Genomic DNA, 21,358 nt, shown 5'->3' on the forward strand with positions numbered 1-21,358 from the left:
CACAGAACCTCAAAGATGTATGGATTAAGGTTTTTACTAATAAAACTAAAGATGTGGAACTGGTGGGTATCAGAAACCACCAAGACTGCTCCTGAAGCACCTATCAGGTGCAGACTTTGTTCTGCCTTGATTTAGGTGTAGCCCCTTGACTGTCTTTTACAATTATCTTAAATGAAGTGCATGTTCACACATCAGTTTTAATGAGGTTTTAACTGAACCCAGGAAGTTTATGTCAGCTCACAATTTTTTTTAACACAGAAAGTCCTTCATCTGGCACATGTTAACTCAATAGTACACCTCATTCTGATGGAGAGAAAAGAGTTAATTGCTGACCTAAAAGTTAGCGATTGCCTAGGTACCAGTGATCATGATCTGATTAAACCTACTATTTGCAAACAGAATATGGCACTAACCAGTATATAAAAGGGGCATTTTTCTAAAGCTTAAAGCAATTGTTATAACTGACTGGGAACATAAATTTAAGTAGGAAGTGTTAATGAAAACAAGGAATTGTTCAAGAACATCCAACTGGATGCCTCAAAAGCCATGATTCTAAATAGGAAATAAAAAGTGACGCTGGTCAAAAAGCCATCCTGGTTAAAAGGAGATGCAAGAGCAGCGATAAACCAAAACAAAAAATGAATATATAAAGAATTCAAAAAAAGAGGAAGATAATGACAATGAATATGTTATATATTAAAAATGTAGGTGACTGTTGAGGGAAGCTAAAGGGATCAATGAACTATCAATGGCCAATAGGGTTCAAGGCAAGAAAAAGGCATTTTTAACATATTAGGAACAAAAAAAGAATCCTGGGTCAGGCATACGTTCACAGCTAGATGCAAAGAGTAAAATCTTAAATAGGTATGTAGAAAAGAAAGACGTATTCAATGGTTATTTCAGTTCTATATTTGGAATGAAGCAGGAGGATATATTCATCTCATATGATGTGGATGGAACAGAAAATTTATCATCTGTAACAAAGGAGAATGTGAAGCAGCAGCATCTGCTAAACATAAACATTTTAAAATCAGACCTGAACACACTAAAGCATCTTAAAGGAATGACCTGAAGAGACCTCTGAACTACTCATACTAATTTTTAACAAATCTTGGAAAATTCCAAAGCATTAGAGGACTGTCAATGTAATTCCAATATTTAACAGTAGTAAAAGGGATGACCCAGAGAAATGGCTAGTTAGCTTCATGCCAACACCAGCAAAATAATGAAATGGTTAATTTGAGATTCTATCAGTAAAGAAATAGAGGCTAAAATATAATTAATGCCAGAGAACATGATTTCCTGGAAAATGGGTATAGTGGGGGGAGTGGTGCAGTTTGGGACAAAATTACAGGCCTGGTTGATAAAGACACCTGTGCTGATATAATGTGCTTGCATTTCTCCATGCGTTTTGCCTCATATCACATAATATTTTGATTTAAAAAAAAACACTTGCATTATATGGAATTAACTGGGCACACATTAGATGGACTAAAAGCTGACTCACTGACAGATCTCAAAATTAGTTCATGGGAAGATATCAGTGGGTGGAGGCAGTACCAGCAGAATCCCTCAGGGATCAATTCTTGGGCCAATGGTATTCAATTTTTTTGGTCAATGATCTAGACAATATATACCTATTTACTTATAAGGTTTGCAACTAACACAAAGATTGATGAGATAGTAAATAATGAAGACAGGTGGCTGTGACAAAAGGATCTAAATCACTTGGTTAAATTGTCACAATCCAAACAAATGTGTTTTAATGCAGCCATATCCAAGGTAGTACACCCAGGAAAAAAGAATGCAGGCTATACATACAGAATGGAAGCTCTGTCTTGTTAAGTAGTGTCTCAGAAAAGGACTTCGAGATCATTGTAGATAACCCCCTCAACCTGAGTGCTCTGCAATGCTGTGGGTAAACGGGCTAATGTGATCCTTGGATGTATAAAAAGGGGACTATCACATGGAAGGAGGGAAGTGATCTTGCCTCTGTAGACAGCATTGGTAAAACCACCACTAGAATACTGTGCCCAGTGCTGGTGTCCACATTTCAACAAGGATGTGGAAAAATAGGAGAGAGTTCAAAGGAGAGCTGTGATGCTCTCCTCAGGACACTCAGAACTGTAAGCCAGAGTGTTACCCCTCTGCCTTAGGAAGAGTGAGTTCTGCTGAGGATTAATGTATGTGTCAGCTCCCCGCCAAACCAGCCTCTTTTCCTCACCAGAAAACTCCTCCAGACTCTGCCAGGCTTTATCTTGCCTTGCAGGAAACACTCAGTAAGCCCCAGTTCCCAAACTCCCCAGAGACATTTATCTGCAGTCTCCAGCCCCTCTCACTGGACACTCAAAAGAAATTATCACGTTCACTGCCTCCAAAACCACTGGACATGCCACCCTGCTAGGTTAGCTGAGGACTACTTCAGCAGGACAGCACTGACAGGGTCTACCGTAAAACTAAGAGTAAGTTTATTAATAAAGAACAGATTTAAATGATGCTAAGCAAGAGAAAAAGAGACAGGTATCATTACAAACAAAACAAAGATAACATGCTTTCTACGGAATAAACCCTAAATGTTAGCAAGTTGCAGTCTTTGCCTAAGCATTTTTCTCACTTACATCAAGTTACCAGCATTGCCAACCCTCCAAGCCAGAGGATCCAACATTCATGGAATTAGAGGGTGCTGTCCCCTGTCTTCCCTAAGTGAGAGATAAATAAGGGGTTCTCTCCCCTTCTTTTTATAGTCCAGTAAACCTTTGAAATATAAACTCAGTTCCACAGTCCTTGTGGGTGCATAGTTGCTATGCTCTGGTCAATTTGCTTATTTGATTGTCTTAATCACTTTGTTTTCCTTAGATGTAAATGTACTTCCATTGTCTCTGGAGTCTTCTTGCTCAGTTTATGCTGGAGACATGGGCAAACAGGTAAAATAATAATCCTTTGTCTATGCCAAACTACTTTACCCGCTTTACTCAGATTGGTGGGTTTGAACATATTTCCATCACACCCACAATTCTTTACACACTAATGATATATACGTCACGCAACAATATCAGTAACCAGCAGGTCACCAGTTTTTACATGATATCTTACAAGATACTATTTGGCTAAATATTCTGACAACAGTATCTTGGGTGCACCCTTTGCCAGTTGTGACTGAATGCACCCCTGTATTCAGATCCTACACACTATTTTAATAATCTTTGTACAAGGTAGGCCTTGTGAGGTACTATTTGAAAACTCATAACTTGCTGATCAGTAATAGCATGGTAAAATTCACGTAACAACATTATGTGTAAAGTTATGAGCAAACTGAAATCATGGCCTAAGTGTGTTTCCTAGATAAGTCTGGGGAGTGGCTAATCCAGTTTCTCGAAGAGAAAGGGTAAGATGATGCCCCAGGTAGGTGTCAACTAAGCTGATGGACCATCTATATCAAGTGGCCATCCTTTCCCAAGAAAGGGGGGCAGGGACAAAGATCTGCATCTTAGCAAAGAAATACCATGAGGTTTCCTTACACTCGTAGACTCTTAAGTTCAGAGGGGATCATGGTCACTTAGTCTAACCTCCTGTCTCTTGGTTCTCAGCTGGAAGAGCTTTTCAAACAGGGACGGAAACTATAAAAAGGAGGGGCAAACACCCCCAAAGAACTTTCCTCTCTCTCTCTGCCCATCTCATTCTCCAAACCTGAGAAGACAAAGGAAATACCCATTGGACTCCCGGGGAGGGGTCCTGACCTGACAGTTTGGTCAGGGATGTTTTTGGAAGCCTGTGGGGAGAAAGTTTGCTTTGAATCTTATACAGTTTGTTATGCTAAGTATTAGAAAGCATTTTTATCTTTATTTTCTTGTAATTCTCTCTTGACTTCTATGCCACATTGCTTATACTCACTTAAAATCTCCCTCTTTATAGTTAATAAACTTGTTTTATCTAAATCAGTGAGTTTAACTTTAAAAGTATCTGGGTAACTATTTAAAATAATAAGCTAGTGTACATTATTCCCTTAAAGGAATAATGGATTTAATATATTTGAACCATCCCGGAGAGGGCTAGATAGTACAGGACATGACATACATTTGGTGGGGGAAGAATCCACGACTTGGAGCATGTTGGGGTCACCCTACAGTACTGTATAATCAAGGCTGGTAAAAGCCAGAGTGTTACCCACATGTGGCTGGCAGCAGGGGCACAGGGAGTCTAGGGGCCATGGCTATGCCCTCCCACTTTTTACCGGCCATAAGGACAAGTGACAGGGGGCAGAGAGGATCAAGCGTGGGTAGGGTTTCAGCGGGAAGGGATGGCATAAGGGTAGTGGATCAGGGGGCAGGGAAGCGCAAGGGCAGGGGCTCAGGGAGAAGGGGCTGTGCATGGGGCCAGGACCACTTTTAGGGAGCTTCCATCACTCCTGGCTAGAAGGTTGCAGTCACATACAGACACTAACGTTGTGACTTGCATGCTGGATGGCTGTTTGTGAGTGGCCTAGGTGGGTGGTACTGCAGCAACGTATTGTAAGGCACCTAAGGTTGCAGGGGTGACAGCGCCTCATCGGTCAAGACTGAACCTTGGTATATCACAGACTCTTGGAGTCACAGGGGCTCCAATAGCGATCCTCAGGTTGGAAAACAAGCCTTACAATGGGAGGCTTAAGGAGCTCAGCTTATCAAAGAGAAGGTTGAGAGGAGACTCGATTACTATGTACAAGCAAATACAGTCACTGTTTCAGGGTTAACTGCAATGTATGAATTTTCCAGAATTGCTCAAGGACACTCATATAAGGTTTCCAGCTACCAGCCATCACCCCTCTTGGGTAGAGAATCTTTGACTTTCCCTCTCTTGACTGGGGATTTAAGGCTGCACAGCTCCCTAACTTACACTGTGATATCCCCAGCAAGCTAGTTTGCCTAAGGGCCCGTGTCTGTATGTTGCTTTCTCTCCGAGGGTATTGCCAGCAGTTACAAGTTACCACAGAGCTCCTTCTTAGCAAGCACTTTTATTCTTAAGGTTCCAGCATTACAGAGAAAATATATCCAAACAAAAGCTTCTATATGGATGCTGAAAGCTCACCAGAGGTTACACATCAGTCTTTGGTCTACTAGTACCCCAATCTTTCCAACCCTTCTGCAAGGAAGGGCTGGGGCCCTCTTTGGGCAGAAGATTGTGTACCTTTCCTGAAAGGAGAAGCCTGAGTCAGTTTAAACACAACCTTTTTATATCAAAAGCCTTTTCTTTGTGTGATGATCACTGGAGAACCCTGTTTGAACCAATATTGTTGCAAGAGAACTGGATTTGGCATAATCCATAGCCATTTTGTGCATTTAACCCTCCCCGCCACCTCACCCCACACTGGAAGTGAGGACACTACATAGTCAGGCTCAAAATCTGGCCTTGCTTAGGCAGACAAAAACAGCTGCAAGTTTACTAACTGGGATAGATAAAGTGAAGGACAGATTTATGCAGGGGAGGGGAAGATGTGGAAACTGACCTTGATTGTGGTTGTTTGTGTTTGTAAGTTTTTTTTTGCTGAAGCGGCTTTGCTGATAAGGAGAATAATCAATTCTTATTGGCCGTTGCTAGGGAAATTGTTATCCTATTGGGGCTATTAGGAGTTATGTGCTTTGTCCAGATAAAATCAAGAAAGGGTGCTTTGGAGCAGTTCAAGGAAGTTTCTCTTGAGGCAAGGAGCTGACATCTAAACTCCCCATCAGCTAGACAGAAGGAGGTCCCTGGAAGCCTGACTGCTGATCACTTGAAACCATCTCAGACTTTAGATAACAGGGTTTGAGGTTCTTTGAACTTACCGCTATAGCATATATGTGTGTGTGCTTGAGACCTAATAAAAAAGTAGTCTTAGGTAAAAGCATTCTGGTTTGTATCAATCATTTATCAAATAGAGGAGCTGTGTCCTCATTGATTTATTTTACCACCTGAGAGAAACAGTTAAGTTACCACTACTTTGGATTCTGAAAACCCTGGGTAACATAACTGGTGAGCAAGTCAGGAGTGGCAGAGAAGAGGGGACAATTGGTACAAACCCTGGGTAATACATGCAAACCTCTCCCAGGATTGGTATGTGACTCAGGATGTTTCCAGCTTGAGTTTTTCCACCTTAATAATCCCCTTCCCCCCCGTTTTTAGTTCCTGGAGGAGCTGTGGCAACCATCTCCCCCTGCAATCACATACAATACAAGGCCCACAGTGAGACATAAATCATTCACAAATTTAATACAATATATTCCCCCAAAGATGCTGCATGTGGTTGTAGTATCCATCACACATACTAATGAAAACAAGTAGTGTGGTGGGCTTTTCAAACTTGCACACAAAGGCATGCTTTAATCCACTTCCTTGAAAAAAGTTCTTTTAACATATCCCTACAGACATACTCAAATACAACAACAAAGAGAACACAGCAACAGTATAGACTTAACAACATAGTATGAAACAGTCATAGATAAATAATTTCCTAACTCTTCAATCTCTCCGCTCTTCCTGCAAAAATAGAAACATCAGAAGCCCAATATACTGGGAGTTAGTTTGTAATTAGGGTGACCATATTTCCAAAAGGGAAAACAGGGCACTGCAAGGGGCTGGCCTGAGACCTCCCATGAGGTTGGTCCAAGCCCTGTGCCATCCCTGCGCATGCAGGGTTAGTCCAAGCATGGGAGCCAGGTAGGGGAGACTGTGGGACTGTTGCAGTGCCATGTGCTCTCCCTCCCGGCACTCCAGGGCTGGGGTGGTGCATGCTGCAGTAACACTGGTGGTGGCCATGGTGGGGGTCCTCTGGGTTCCAGGGCCCATGGAAGGGGCAGGGGTGGGGGCTAGCTTCCCCCAGCCAGCAGTTCAGGAGCCACCCATGGGCCCAAGCCACTCACCCAAGCCCCCCTACACATGTGAAGGACAGGCAGGGCTCAAGTGAGCAGTTATGCACATACTAGATAGGGTCAACCTATTTCCCAAAGGTTGGGGCTGGCATCTCTCTTTGCCCGTTCCCTGTCTGCCCCCAACTGAAGCTCTGCCACCCCCACCCAGCACAAGGCTGGCATTACCACTCACCCCCCACGCATGTTCTGATGCAACCTAGTTTTTGACAAAAGTGGGCGTTTGTCTCATTTGCTCTTGCCAGCTGATCAAGTTGGCAAGAGCAAATGGGACAAATGCTCACTTTTGCCAAACTAGTCTAGGGACAGGTCTTAAAGAGGGGGGCTGTCCCTGCCAAAAGAGGATGTATCGTCACCCTATTTGTAATGCTTTCATGAAAGACCAGGTTTCTTCATAGTTAGATCTTGGGCCTCTATAAGTTGCTGCCAGTTTGTCCAGGAGGGCAGTGTTTGTTAGCTGAGTTAGCCAATCAAAGAATGTGTGTGTGGCGGGGGAGATGGAAGTGGGGGGGGGGAGATAAGATTCCCATTTTCTTAAAATGACTCTACCATTACAAGTGCTGCAGCAATCCATTTCCTGACATTGCTCAAATAGGGTAGATTTTCTAGAATGCTCAAATACAGAGGCTCATGCTAGAAGTTTTCCCTATGTCAGTCACCTTAAACAGAGTGCCACACACTTGTTTCCTGGTGTGGGTATATGTTGACATTCAAAGACTACATGAGACAGTTTTGCTTTAGAGCTGTGACGTCAACATTTAGTATGAATAAGTCCAGCTTCATGCAATCACACGGGGTCCAAGAGTATCTATTCAGAATTTTGTTCTGAAAAATGCAAAAACAGAGAACTGGATGTTCTACATGTATTATGTCAGATGTTATCCCACCTGTCAGAGGAAATGGAGATGGTTAGGTCATTCTCCCATTTTTCTTCTAGGATATAGTCAGTAGGATACATCAAGGAGTTCAGCCATTTGTATGCATAGCTAAAAACATTTGGTCAGTAAACACATCTTTTAAGGTGCACTTCCAGTGGAATGTTATTTATAGCCTGCTAGCAATTCCCCAGCTCTTCTACAATCTTAAATGAAAGCTTATTGTAAAAAGGACCTTGCTCTGTTGGTAGCTGGTATTTATCACAAAGATGTGAAGGAGGCTACAGTTGTCCAATCAATAATCTCTTTTATGCTTAACATACATTTGCTTAGCCAGATTAATTTGAGTTTCAATCTATTAGCAAATTTAAATTGGGGATTATTCCAGGTTGGCCTGGGATGTGAGTTGGTGAGATTAGAAGAGGTAATAGACTTGATTTTCTGAAGAATACTCTAAGAGGAGATAAATATATTTTACCTTAAAGATGCAGGCAACAGTTTTAAAAATGGAAGTGCAGGGAGCCAAAAGGTGTTAACTACTTTTTTCTTCAATCTCGAGGCACACTGAGTTTTGGGAAGAATGGGTGAGACAGGACAATTTTATTAGAAATCTTAATAAAAAAAGCCAAATTATATAAATACAGATCAGGTAAGAAATCATGGCCAAAGTGATGGCCGAGGGTTAAGTATTTTATGAGATATCCATAATGTCTTCATATTCCATTAGAATTGTTGTGTAACTCTTGTTCTTGTGAAAGTTGAGGCAGGAAATTGAAGGAATTAAGCTAAACATAATACATTAATCTTGGTCCTAAATTCATTTTTAATAGCTTCTACCTTTCCCAGTAAAGATATTGGTAGTGAATGCCATTTCTTTATGTCTTTTATCACTTCGAGTCTGACATCTGTGTTTGCAGACACAATCTTTGATAAATCAGAGCATATCCTGATTCCTAAATAGGTTCATTCTTTGCATCAATGAAAGGAGAATGATTGTATTTGAGATGGATTTGGTCCACGTGAAATATCCATCACTTGGAGACTTATTACAGTTCATCCAGAATCCCAATATATCATGAAAGTCATTTACTGTAGAGAGTAGTGGCAGAATTGAAGGGGAGGGATGCCTGAGAGTGAGCAGAATATTATCCATGTACAGACTAATCTTGTATTCTTTATCTCAGATGGCAATTCCTTCAACAGAGGATGTTTGATATGTGCTGCTAGAGGTTCCATGGCAATAACAAATAGCAGAAGTGACAGAGGGCTTCCCTGACATATTCCTCAATTTAACTGAAAAGTGGAGGAGACAACACCATTTGCAAGAACAGAGGCAAGGGATGATTTGCGAATATCACCACTCCAGGTCAGAAATTTAAATCAAATCTTAATTTTCTCAGGATTGCTTGTAGGAATGGCCATCCCACTCAATTGTAGGCCTTTTCAGCATTTAATGATAGGATAGCAGCTGGGAGCACCGGTTATTTGTGCCTGGCAGATTAAATGGAATAATTTCCGAGTACTGTCTCCTGCTAATCTGTTATGAATAAAAGCCACTTGGTCTCCATGAATGATTGCTATATCAATGTTTAACTGTGAAATGAGAATCTTTGTCTGAATTTTATAATCTGGGTTCAACAGTGATGGAGTGGTCATTGTCATAATGAAGACTGTCCATGTCTTTTTTTAGAATTAGGGTAAATTATCTCCAGTCTCCTATCCCAGGACATAAATTGAATGTCTTTCTAGAAGATTTATGGTTGAGATAGAACATTTAGACTTGATGCAGGAATCATTTGATGAAATTCTATGACCTATGTTATATAGGAAGTCAGACTAGTTGCTCATAATGGTTCATTCTAGAGTTAAATCCTATATATCTATGAACCAGTTTTTTTAGGAGCTCCAGAAGCTGGTAGGTCTGTTCTGTCAGAATATTTTTCATTGGTTAAAATCAGAGAGAAATCAGGCAAGAGCTTCTGAGTGCCTTTAGGCCAGTGGTGGGCAACCTGTGGCCTGCAGACCGCATACGGCCCATCAGAGTAATCTTATTGCAGACTGTTGCGAGGCACCCTGGCTCCCCGCCGCGCCTGAGAGGGACGAGCCAGAACTGATGCCGGAGTGGGCGGAGCCACCGCTGCCTGTCCCTGTCCCCCCGGCAGGCCAGGGGTGGGACAGGAAGTATAAAGGCCCGGCCCCAGTGCTCAGTTAGGTGCAGGCTGCCAGAGAGGACAGATGCTGGTGCTTGAGCTCTCGCTGGGCCCAGCCTGCCCTGTGCTCACTACCCTGAGAAGAACTGGCCGAGCCTGTCCCGTGCCCTATATCCAGAGGAGCGGCCTGAGCTGCCCTGTGCCCAGTATCCTGAGGAGCCCATGGTCTGGGAGCCACCAGACGACGCCGGCGAAAGACAGGTACCTAGAAAGGGGGAGATTGGAAGTGGCCCGGGGGTAGCTGACCCCAGTCTGGCTCCAGGGGACCCCGAACCGATGTCAGTGTGCTGCGGCCAGGATCCCCACTAACGGCAGCGAATCTTTGCCACTGCTAGGGCCCCGGGCTGGGACGCAATGGAGTGGGAGGGCCTGCGTTCCCCCTGCCAAGGGTGGCAGACTCCCCCTCTCCCTGGCCTGAGGAGGCCTTCTTTATAGACTTACTGTTGGAACTGCTGCTCAGCCCCTGCCTGAGGGTCTGAGCCCTGTGCCTGTTTGCTGCCCCGCCCTGACTAAGGACCTGGGCTTATATACTGGGTTTGCTCAGCCCTGCTGAAAGGCCTGAGCCTGAACTGTTTGTTGCCCTGCCCTGCTCCAGGGCCAGGCTGATAGACTCTGTATTTGCTCAGCCCCTGCTGAAGGGTCTGAGCCCTGGACAGATTGCTGCTGTATAACGAGGTGCCCTGGCTCCCTGCCATGCCTGAGAGGGACGAGCCCCAGCACCGGACCCTTACACAGACCATAAGATGTTTTTCTGACGTTGACTGTCTGCAGGCACGGCCCTCTGCAACTTCCAGTGGACGTGGTTTGTTGTTTCTGGCCAGTGGGAGCTGCAGGAAGTGGCAGCCACCACAGTAGAAACAGCAATGCAGAAGATAAGATGTTACATTACAGCAAAACCTGGGTGTCATATACAAGGGACCCATGATCTTGAAATGAAGGGTTGGAATTTGAGCTCAACTGTGAAAAAAGACAGGCACAACGCATTTTCCCCACACCTTGTATTCATGCACAGCCAGGCACAACCTTGTAGGAGACTGCAGACATTGCTCCTTGGTAATGCCACTACCACTGCTAGTTATACACCTGGGTAAAGGTAGAGTGCACAATACAGCCCTTTGAAAATAAGATCTAGTCTGTCACTGCAGGACAAGCTTGGGAAGATGTTGTAGCTGAGATAGCAAGAATTCCTCCAGGTGATTCTGCTGCATTATGTCCCCTTCTCATCATGTCCATTGCAGGCCATGACTTAAGTGACAGACTGGCTCTCTGTTTGTATACACCATTTATTCTGTATTTTTATATCACACAAAAACAAAGGAAAGATATAAGTGGGACAATTTAGACGTGCAAAGTAATGATTCTGGAAAGGTAGTGCAGAAATCAGTTACGGGTTTCAGAATACTTTCAAACTGAAAAAAGATTGAGAAAGGGAAGTACTTTGAAGAACGGGTGTCTTTTACCACTGAGCAAATCCACCTTCTGGTCGTCAAGAGGATGTGCAGTCCTACTGGGCTCAGCATGGTTCCTGGATGTGAAAATAGCAACAGTAAATATAGACACATCCTTTCCTCTTAGGATGAAGGGACACAATTGCCTAACCAAGTTGGATTTAGACTTAGACAGGGATCACAGTCTAATTACCTGCAGAATGCCTCTTTCTGCGCACCCTGCCACCTCAGTCATGCTCAGCAGGAACATTTCAGCTGACACATGAGGTATGAATTTGTGGTGTTGAGAGGCAGGGTATTCCTAGTGGAGGGTCTCACTACACTACTACTAATCCGGGCTGAATGTGAGACTCACCATGTAGAGAGTATAATGCAAAAGCTAACACAGGCATTTCCTAAATCACCACCACTTTATCATTCACCCTGACAACCAAGTGCCAGGCTCTGACCACTATGAAAAGAAGGTGGAGAGGGGAGCTCTTCCTTATAGAAGCACTCAGAGTACAATGACGAATGCTTGCATTACAGGGTCATTTTACTGAGATGCAGAGCTCTTCTGCTGAATTTCTTTGATGTCAGATGCTTAATACCTGCATAGAGATGCAGAGGTATTTACGCTGAGTCACTCTAAGGTTAGGTCAGGGTATACAATTAACTTCAATCTAGTAGTATATGAGATGGTGAGTGATTCTCTGAAACAGACATAATTATGGGCATTGCAAAGATAATCCTGCAGGGCAAAAACTATAGGTGCATCCAAGCTTTGAAATAAAGTTGTGTCTGAAGCTTATTATCTGTTATATAAATTCCATATTATAATGGGGATGCAAAATATCATGGTACATCTACGCATTGAAAAAACCGTTTGCGAAACCTTCACCATTACATAAGACACACACCTTTAAATGTGGAAGATTTCGTATCTGCATGGTTTACCTGCCAGGCACTATAAGCATCTATTTTACATTAGGCAGAGATTTAGCTTGTGCACTGGACTTTGTGGAAAGCACAATGGCACCTTACTGAAATAGTGATATCACAACAGGTCACTTCCATTAGAATGGGAGGGAGGAAGAGAAAAAGAAGTCAATGAAGCAATCCAACATGCAATTTTCCCCATGGAAGTTAGAGAAAATTGAAGAAATATAAACACAGTGAAAAAAGTCAGTATATTATAGCACAGAAAACTCCCCATAAATTAAGTCACATTGAAAGTATTTTTCAAAGTTTTATTATCATACATTTTGTACTCGTTTAAAAATATTTAAAAAGTAAAATATTCAGTTTAGTGCACACAGTAATATTTCAATTTTTTTCTTTAAACCTCAGCAGATAACCACCAAGCAAAAATGAACAGACTGCCTCTTTCCCTTCCCCCACCACAAGCCTCTGCAAGCTGTCAGATTTTTTGGCTAATTATATAGGAGAGAGCAGGTTATTCCTGCAGATTCCATAGTCATGGAAGCTACAAGCATGTCTCTTTCATGAGATCCTGCTATAATTGCCTCCTGAAAGATAAATTGCAAAAAAATAATGAAACCTTTCACTGTCATTAAAGATTAAATATGACTTTGATAATTAACTGCCTCAAATATGCGTGAATAATGACAGAAACCAGTCACTGAAGATTGCTCACGGAAGTGGGTCTGAAGTTGAAGTCAGGGTAAAAATCACAGTGAGGTTCAACACGATAACGTCATAAAAGGAAGCATCCCTGGAGCTTTTTCAAGGTCAGTTGGTCAAGGCCAGATAAAAGTACATATTCCACCAACATCCTGTAATAAAGAAAAAACAGAATTCAAGTTACCTTATGCAGCAAAACAAAAATAATAATAATTAAAAAAAGTCATGCAGCTACAGGATTGAGTCCATTGGAAAACAGTGTTTCCCCTTGGACATGTTTTATTTTGTAATTTATAAAGTTTTCATTTTTCTATCTTATTATAAATTTGACTCACTATGTTCTAATTTTCTGCAGAAACATGAATAGCTCTTTGAACAATATATTAATGTAGCAGTCTGGGATGTGCTCTCATATCAATAGTAAAATAAGGCTCACAAGAGAATATACCGGGATCATGGTTATGTACATTATGTATCAGATATTGTAGGGACTGTGAAAAAAAATTAGTGAGTTACAATTAACTCAGCTCATCTAGCTACATAAGGGTTTAAAACAAAACAAAAAAACCCTAAGTATTGTGCTCTGAAAAGTGACGGTAAAATGGAACTTTCTTCCATAGACATACTGCTTGTGTCCATTTACTGCCATATATGCCTACATCACCATCCAGAGTAAGGTTTTACTGCAGTTTACTCCTCTTAGCCAATCCACAGCCAATACAGCAGAGTATTTTATAGTGGCTCATGTACAGGGGTGGCTCTAGGCATTTTGCTGCCCCAAGCACGGCAGGAAGGCTGCCTTCACTGGTCATGCCTGCGGGAGGTCCGCTGAAGCCGCGGGACCAGCGGGCCCTCTGCAGCCAAGCCGCTGAAGGACAGAGAACCCAGGTTGGCTTTCAGGTTTCAGGTTATGCTTGCTGAGCTGGCACTTAACTTGCCTGCCTCTAACCTCCCGCTCCTCTCAACATGCACACACTAAACTTGTAAGATGAGCAGATTTGATATGGAATTCATGAAAAGATAATCAATATAGAGCACTGAAATATTTTTATAAATTCACTCTTCAGAATACATCCATGTTAAAAAAATTCATTCCAAAATTAACTGTTTAAATTAATGAAAAAAATAGAGAAGAACCACTAGGGGGTTTTGTCCCATAGGGGACACAGAGCAATGAAAGGGAACATTTAAAAACAAAGTGATCCCACAAAATTTTAAACAAAACAGTGTGTTTGTTTTAAGTCTCTGCACACACATTCTAGCACTTGGAATAGGGCTCAGAATATCACCTCTTCAAAGCCAGAGCTATGAAAGACATCAATAATGGGGCATCAGATACCCCAGACCTCATATTTTAAGATTCCAGGAGTCCTAGTTCTGCAAAACCTTCAATTCTCTTCCTTGGGGATTGTGAATTAGCAGGGAAGAAAATCTAAAGAAAATCCTTTCCTTTCTAAAACACAATAGTTTATTTCTATGTTGCATCCTTCAAACAGTATCACAGAGAGAGGTATAATAGAGACTAACACTTTAGAGATTTAAGGATTTGCAGAACTGAGTGTGGCAATTTGTACAAGCAGGAGGAAAAAAAGCAATAGACTGAGATGAAAAGATAAACTTAGACGCAATAAAGAAGAAAATGCCACTTTAAAACAAAGGACCTGATTCCCACATCACCTCCACCAGTTTTAGGACAATGAACTCCATTGACTTCTGTGGTGTCCCTTTTAATTTACACGGGTGTATGTGGGAGGAGGATTAGGGCTAAAACATTTTAGAAAAGTTATCCATAAATGAAAGAATAGGTAGCATACACATAGATACATAACTTGCATTTCATTTATGGTACTTCACCACCCCATGTTTTCAAAAACCTACCCTAGCCAATGTCCATGACTGTGTACCAGGAAACAAGTTTTCTGAAGCGAGAACTGGTCTGTACTGGTCAATGGTGTAGTTGCACTGATATAGCTATACTGATGCTAGTGTAGATGTGACACTCCAGTTTAAACTCTTAGTGGTGCAGTTTACCTTGGGTTGAAATATTATACATAACACAATGATGCAAATTCTGCAGTTTGTTACAGCCAGCTGGTCTCATATACTTCAGTGGAGTTGTATAGATCAGATCTGGCCCTCAGTTACACACGTACAACTCTACTGTGTGAATGAGACCACATGGCTATAGCTGAATTCAGAATTGTATGTGTCTTTGTATTTTATATATATAAATGAAATCATAGCTATATTATGCAACTGTGTAGACTAAAGTTAATCATTTACATGCTTAACACAACACCTCTTGTTGTGACATTTAATTACAAGTTCTAATAATTTAGTTTTCAGTTGAAAAAAATGATTAACTTTGACATCTGCATAACACTTAGACAACTAATATAGTTTATTATTTTTACCTTTTTTTGGTTGTATTATTCTTTTATTCAAAATACCTTGAGTGCTAGACAAGAAAGAAAGGTACCTGTGTTAATACAGTATAAATACATATGCACAGAAATATTTACTAAAAGGAAGAATTATTAAATATATAATTAGGGAGAAAATTTCAAAGGCATCTATGGGATTGGGTAATAAAATGACAGTAAAAAAAATAAGCAAATATTGACTCTCTTTAATATGAACAACAAGATGGGTTGCGTGGGTTCACTGAATCAACTCAACATAGGTATTGTTCTGAATGTTTTTTTTGAGATATCTGGAACACTTACCATTATAATGCTGCACTTCAAAGGTGTTTTTTCTGGATGTGATGCTGACAGTTCTGGGGCCAGCTCATGCAAAGGTCCCAAGGCCTTAACTCAGGGTTTCTCAAAACAGGGGTCGCCGCTTGTGTAGGGAAAGGCCCTGGTGGGCCAGGCCGGTGTGTTTACCTGCCCCGTCCGCAGGTCTCGCCAATTGCAGCTCCCACTGGCCATGGATCGCTGCTCCAGAACAATGAGGGCTGCTGGAAGCGCTTTGTCCTGGACTCCGCTTCCTGTGACCCCTGTTTGAGAAACCCTGCCTTAATGGAACACTGACAAATGTGTAGCTGGAAACCAGTCTGGCTCACCTATGTGTTGGTATTGTTAAAACAGGTATTGGAGTTATAAAAATGTGTTCAATATTTAGACTTTATTAAATGCTTCTAGGATGCTTCACGTAATAATCTCACTTATAACATCTGTACTCCATGTTATAAAGTTATATTGAGTGTTTGCATTATAAGCATCTATAACTGTAACTCAGAGGAAAGAAGCACGACCAAATATAAAATGCTGGCTTCCTATAGAAGGTGTTAGATCCTTCCCCCAAGAAGGTCCATTGCAACCAGGTGAGCCATTGTGAAACAAAAGACAAAGACTTTGTTAATTGTATTCCTGTCCCCACCCCCACATGAAGAGGAGACCTGTGCATGAACTCATCCCATCATCTTGAACTCTGAGAGGAAGTGAATAAAAATTCTTGATGAGAAGAAATTGAGTCTCTATGCTGCTTGGAGATTGGAGAGTGCAAGATTTCTAAGCATAAGCAAGGGATCCCCAGCAGCTTAATCTGGGCTGGCCCTAGTGGACACAAAGCTTGCATATTACAGCAGCTTCTATTACCTTTTGGAACCAAAAAACTATAACTCATTGGTGTGTGTGCATATGGTTACTTGCTTTTTCTTAGTTAATAAATCTTTCGTTATTTTATTATAGGATTGACTACAAGCGCTGTCTTTAGTGTAAAATCTAAAGTGCAACTGAGCTGGGATAAGTGACCAGCCCTTTGGAATCGGGAGTAGCTAGACTATTGTTATGATTTTTGGTGTAAGTGACCATTTATCAAAAAGACAAGCTTGCTTGAGTGGCAAGATAGATTGGAGTACTCAAGGGAACCTTCTATGACTCCATGTTAAGGCAGTTGTAGTGCAAGAGGAGTACACACCTGATGCTTGGTTACTGAAATCTAAGTACAGAACTCTCAACCAATTTCGGATGTGTGCCCTGCTTAACCGTCTGACATGAAGTTGGTAGTCATGCCCTTGAGCCACTCCAAACAGCGTTACACAGGAGCCCTAACTTTTTCCTTTGAAAATAATATTATTCAACAGAAATTTCTTTACCTCAGATCAAATAGCACATATTTACATATGCTAATTGATCACTCTTCAGATAATCATTAAACTCAGTTGCGACCACTCAGGATGCACTCAATAAGCCCCCTATCTGTACTGCTGTTTTTGCTGTAAAAGTGGTTTTAAACATTCATTTCTTTCATAGTTCTACCTGAAGGTTCAACATTAAACACACATCTTAATTAACTAACTAAGTCAAGGGTAGGCATCCTATGGCACGTGTGCCAAAGGCAGCACATGAGCTGATTTTCAGTGGCACTCACACTACGTGGGTCCTAGCCACCGGTCCGGGGGCTCTACATTTTAATTTAATTTTAAATGAAGCTTCTTAAACTTTTACTTATTTACTTTACATACAACAATAGTTTAGTTATATATTATAGACTTATAGAAAGAGACCTTTAAAAACATTAAAATGTATTACTGGCACGCAAAACCTTAAATTAGAGTGAATAAATGAAGACTTGACACATCACTTCTGAAAGGTTGCTGACTTCTGATCTAAGTTGTGCCCCATCCAATGAATACCAGCCAGGCAAAACCGTTAGCAGTAAACAATTTTTTTCAAAACAGTAATTTCTATACTGGATTGGATTCATTGTTCTGCCAGTCCAGTATCCAATCTCCCTGTGCTTGGAAAGCAAAATTGGTTTGGATTCCCAAGTGTTCACGAGTGTAATATGTGCAATAAAAATCCTCGTGTAAATGTAGTCTTCCACATGTGATTAGGCTGTTCACTACTGGACCACATTGATTTGTCATGTGAGACTACATTCCTTAACCAGGACTATTTCTTTAGTATTCAACAATAAGCTTTATGGCATGTTTCATCCCTTGAAAAATTAGCAGGAGCAAACACCACATGGTGGCTACTGAATAAGACTCCAAAAGAATCATTCCAATACAACATGCTACAAAATTACACCGACATTGTAAGTCTCATTCATTTAGACAGTTGCTTTTCCAGTAGATTCTTGTTCTATATATTGGAGGAGTACAGAATGTGGTTTATCATCTCAGTGCATCTATGCCTTCAGTGTATGAGCTTTCCCCTCCCTATCAGTATTCATACCTGAATTGTGCATCACCAAAAGGAGGAGAGTCAGCATTCAAAAAACATTCCTCATTCTTATGCATGACACACGGTGTAATGGAGACATGAAATGAGACAGTACTATCTTAGGTTGCTTTCTAGGTCCCAAGTTTACTGTAGCTCTGTAAGGTTTCAATATGGCAGCTTATATTTTGTTAAAAGAAGACTACATACATTTCAGCAGTTTACTAGGTGATTTCTCTCTATGAACGGGATAAAGGAAAGGTCCATGGAGAGCCCTTGAGTTTCACACAAAAATAAGAGCTCCATTAAGGGACTAGCAACATATTAATACTTGGTCTCTATAAATCCCTCAGTTCTTTAAGTATGGGTAAAAATTCAGCTGAACTGCATATAAAGACGTGCAAAATATTTGAGGTTGTTCTTTTCATAAAGACAGAAGTAAAGTGTATTTGTATTAAGCCAGGTACACCATTTAGATCCATTATTAGTGTCAAAATAGTTGAGACAATTTATCCACAATTTAAACCTTGGGCTTTAATGCTTTGTGAAATTATAAACCATACTGAGCTGACAGCTGTTACTGTTTTCCAGAAAGAATGGTTTACAGTGGTTGCCAATGTATTAACTGGAGCCGCCTTCAAGATCTTCCCTTTTAGCCTGTGATGAACCCTACATCCCAAGGGAGCATCAGCTTGCAGAGAGCAGTCTGGTATTAATTTGTTTTCCATTTTTAAAAAAGTCCACATCATTTGTCTCCCACAACCAAGAAAGGAGGTAAAAGCACTTGGTAAACGAGCTGATACGAAGCTGCATTTTGCTGGAAAGCTTTATACTTTGTTCTTTAAAAGTACACTAAGTATATGGTTAGCATATCATAGTATTCAATTTAGATCATTTGCAGGTAAGTGGATTATGGTGGCTGAAAACCTTAGATGGGGTATCATCTGACAGATTTTTTTTTATTTCTTTATTTATTAAAAACACACACAACACTAAACTCCTTGTTACTTCATGGAATCTGATCTGTTCCAATGCAAAATATTTGCTCTTCAGAACTATGTTAAGAACTACATTGCTGGCAGGTAGCTGTATCCAGAGAAAGGATGAACTCTCGGATTCAGGAAATCATCCCATCTGTCCCTTCAATTTGATGGTTGAATATCATGGAACATTTGAGACCTCCCTCCTTCTGGAGGAGTCACTGATGATTTTTTTCTCTATACTCAAAATTGGTTTAAGTTAAGTATTAAAGATTTGCATAAACCACAATTTGACCCAATTTTTTTCATTGCTTTTTTGCCTCCCCACATCACAAACTCTGAAACAAATACACCTTTAAAATAAAGCTGTCAACCTTGAATACTGGAGTGCAGACTATATACTCCATTCTCTTCAAAATTGGATAAAAGGATTCAAACCCTCCGATGAGGAATTTACCATCTCAGACCCTGATCTTGAAAAGATTTTTGCATGTGCTTGACTTTATGCACTCTATGTAGTAATGCAATTGACTTTAATGGGACAATTCATATATTCTTAAATTTAAAGCACATATTTAAGTCTGTGTAGGATCAGAGTCTAAAGTTTCAATCCTGCAAGTGGTGACCTCTCCCAATCCTGGCTTTTGCTTGTAGTCTTCCAGGCTCCCCTCCCCACTGATTTTTTTTTTTTTTTTTAAGTTGCCACTTTAAATTCCCTCCCATGATGCATGATTGCATTTTTTTTTAAACTCTTCCTTGTTTTATTTATTCTTCCCTTCTTTTTTCTGTAATTTATAGTTGGGAACAGAAAGCCATTCTTTGTCATTTTTACCCAGTAGAAGGCAGGCTATTGTAGCTTGGGGTTTTATTTATATGGTGGCCTCTAAAATAGGGTTATTGCTACCTCTCTGTATTGTGGCTTTGTTTAGCTTGTTCTTATAAAAAGAAGCAAGGATAAACACAATAGCACAGATTGCTGCATACAGCTATAATAGATTATTAAGTGATCTATACATAGACTGAAACTATTTAAGTTTTGTAACAGAATCATGTATTGTGTAGGGTAGCACATTATGGTGATTGGCTCTGATGGCAACGTTCTACTCTCACTGAAGTCATTGTGAAAATTCTCAGCAATTGGGCAGACAGACTTCTTGCAGTTAGGACCATGGACTAGAACTCAGAAGATCTGGGTTCAGGTCCTGGCTTGAAAACAGGTTTCTGTAGCACCTTGAAAAATACATTTAGTCTGTGTCTCTGTTCCTTCATCTGCAAAGTGTGGATTGTCATACTTCCTCTCTCTGCCCTTTGTCAATCTCATCTACTGAGACCCTCCCCAAAGAGCTAAACATCTGTCTTTCTGTGTGGCTGGTTGGCTCAACTGGCCTGGGGTTTCTTAGCACAACTATGACATGGATAGTTTCAATGAGGATGGCCCTTATATTGCAAAGATTTCTATCTATAGTTAACCTTGCACACATTCATAGTCCCATTGATATCAATGCGATTGCTCACATGTATAAATGTTAAACATGTATACAGGTCTTTGTAGGATTGGGCTATGTGCTGGAAACAGACATCAGAAGACAATCACCATGGTTACTCAAAGTTGCTCTTTATCATTTGAGCTAACATTGGTTTTCGTTACATCTGCCAGTTCACTTAACCCTGTGTGTCTTTCTGCAATGTTTAATTCCTTTGCAAGTTTTCCTCTTCAGCAGATTATCCTTTTAACAATTTCATTTGCCCTTAATGGGCAATTTCTGCTGTGGTTCATTTAAATATAAGGGACTAGTACAAATATTTTTTGATCACTCGATGCCATTATGCAGAACTGTAGTCACATTCATTTTTTATTAATGCGTGAATTCAGTTTAGTATCTAATATTGTATATTTAATGGATTACAGCAAAATTCCATGATTTTTTTTCTTCAAAGAAGCCATGCAGAAGGTTTCATATTTTAAATTGGATACACTACGTCTTTCTTGTCACAATTTTATGGGGAAAAATGAACAGCTGTATCCTTGATGTGCTATTTTTTCCCCTTCCAGAATGTATTAAAAATGTTTACAACGTTTCCAAGCATCTTTCATTTAGAGTCTTTTGAAAATCTCTTTAAAACTTCATTTATTTTTGTTCTAAACTTAGGGAAGCAGTGATAACGTCTTGCA

At 40.7% G+C, this 21,358-nt stretch overlaps 1 protein-coding gene across 1 annotated transcript in view; it reads right to left on the reverse strand.

The window, feature by feature from the left end:
* Positions 1-12,626: 12,626 nt before the first annotated feature.
* Positions 12,627-21,358, reverse strand: part of EPSTI1 (epithelial stromal interaction 1) — an 84,247-nt gene continuing 75,515 nt past the window's right edge. The window contains exons 11-12 of the mRNA XM_032781772.2: positions 15,449-15,492; positions 12,627-13,186 (exon numbers count right to left, since the gene is read on the reverse strand). Coding sequence (XP_032637663.1) covers positions 15,472-15,492 — 21 coding nt within the window. The 3' untranslated portion in view covers positions 12,627-13,186; positions 15,449-15,471. The remainder of the gene's footprint in view (positions 13,187-15,448; positions 15,493-21,358) is intronic.

Source organism: Chelonoidis abingdonii, chromosome 1 (assembly GCF_003597395.2).
Source record: "Chelonoidis abingdonii isolate Lonesome George chromosome 1, CheloAbing_2.0, whole genome shotgun sequence".
Lineage (NCBI taxonomy): Eukaryota > Metazoa > Chordata > Testudines > Testudinidae > Chelonoidis > Chelonoidis abingdonii.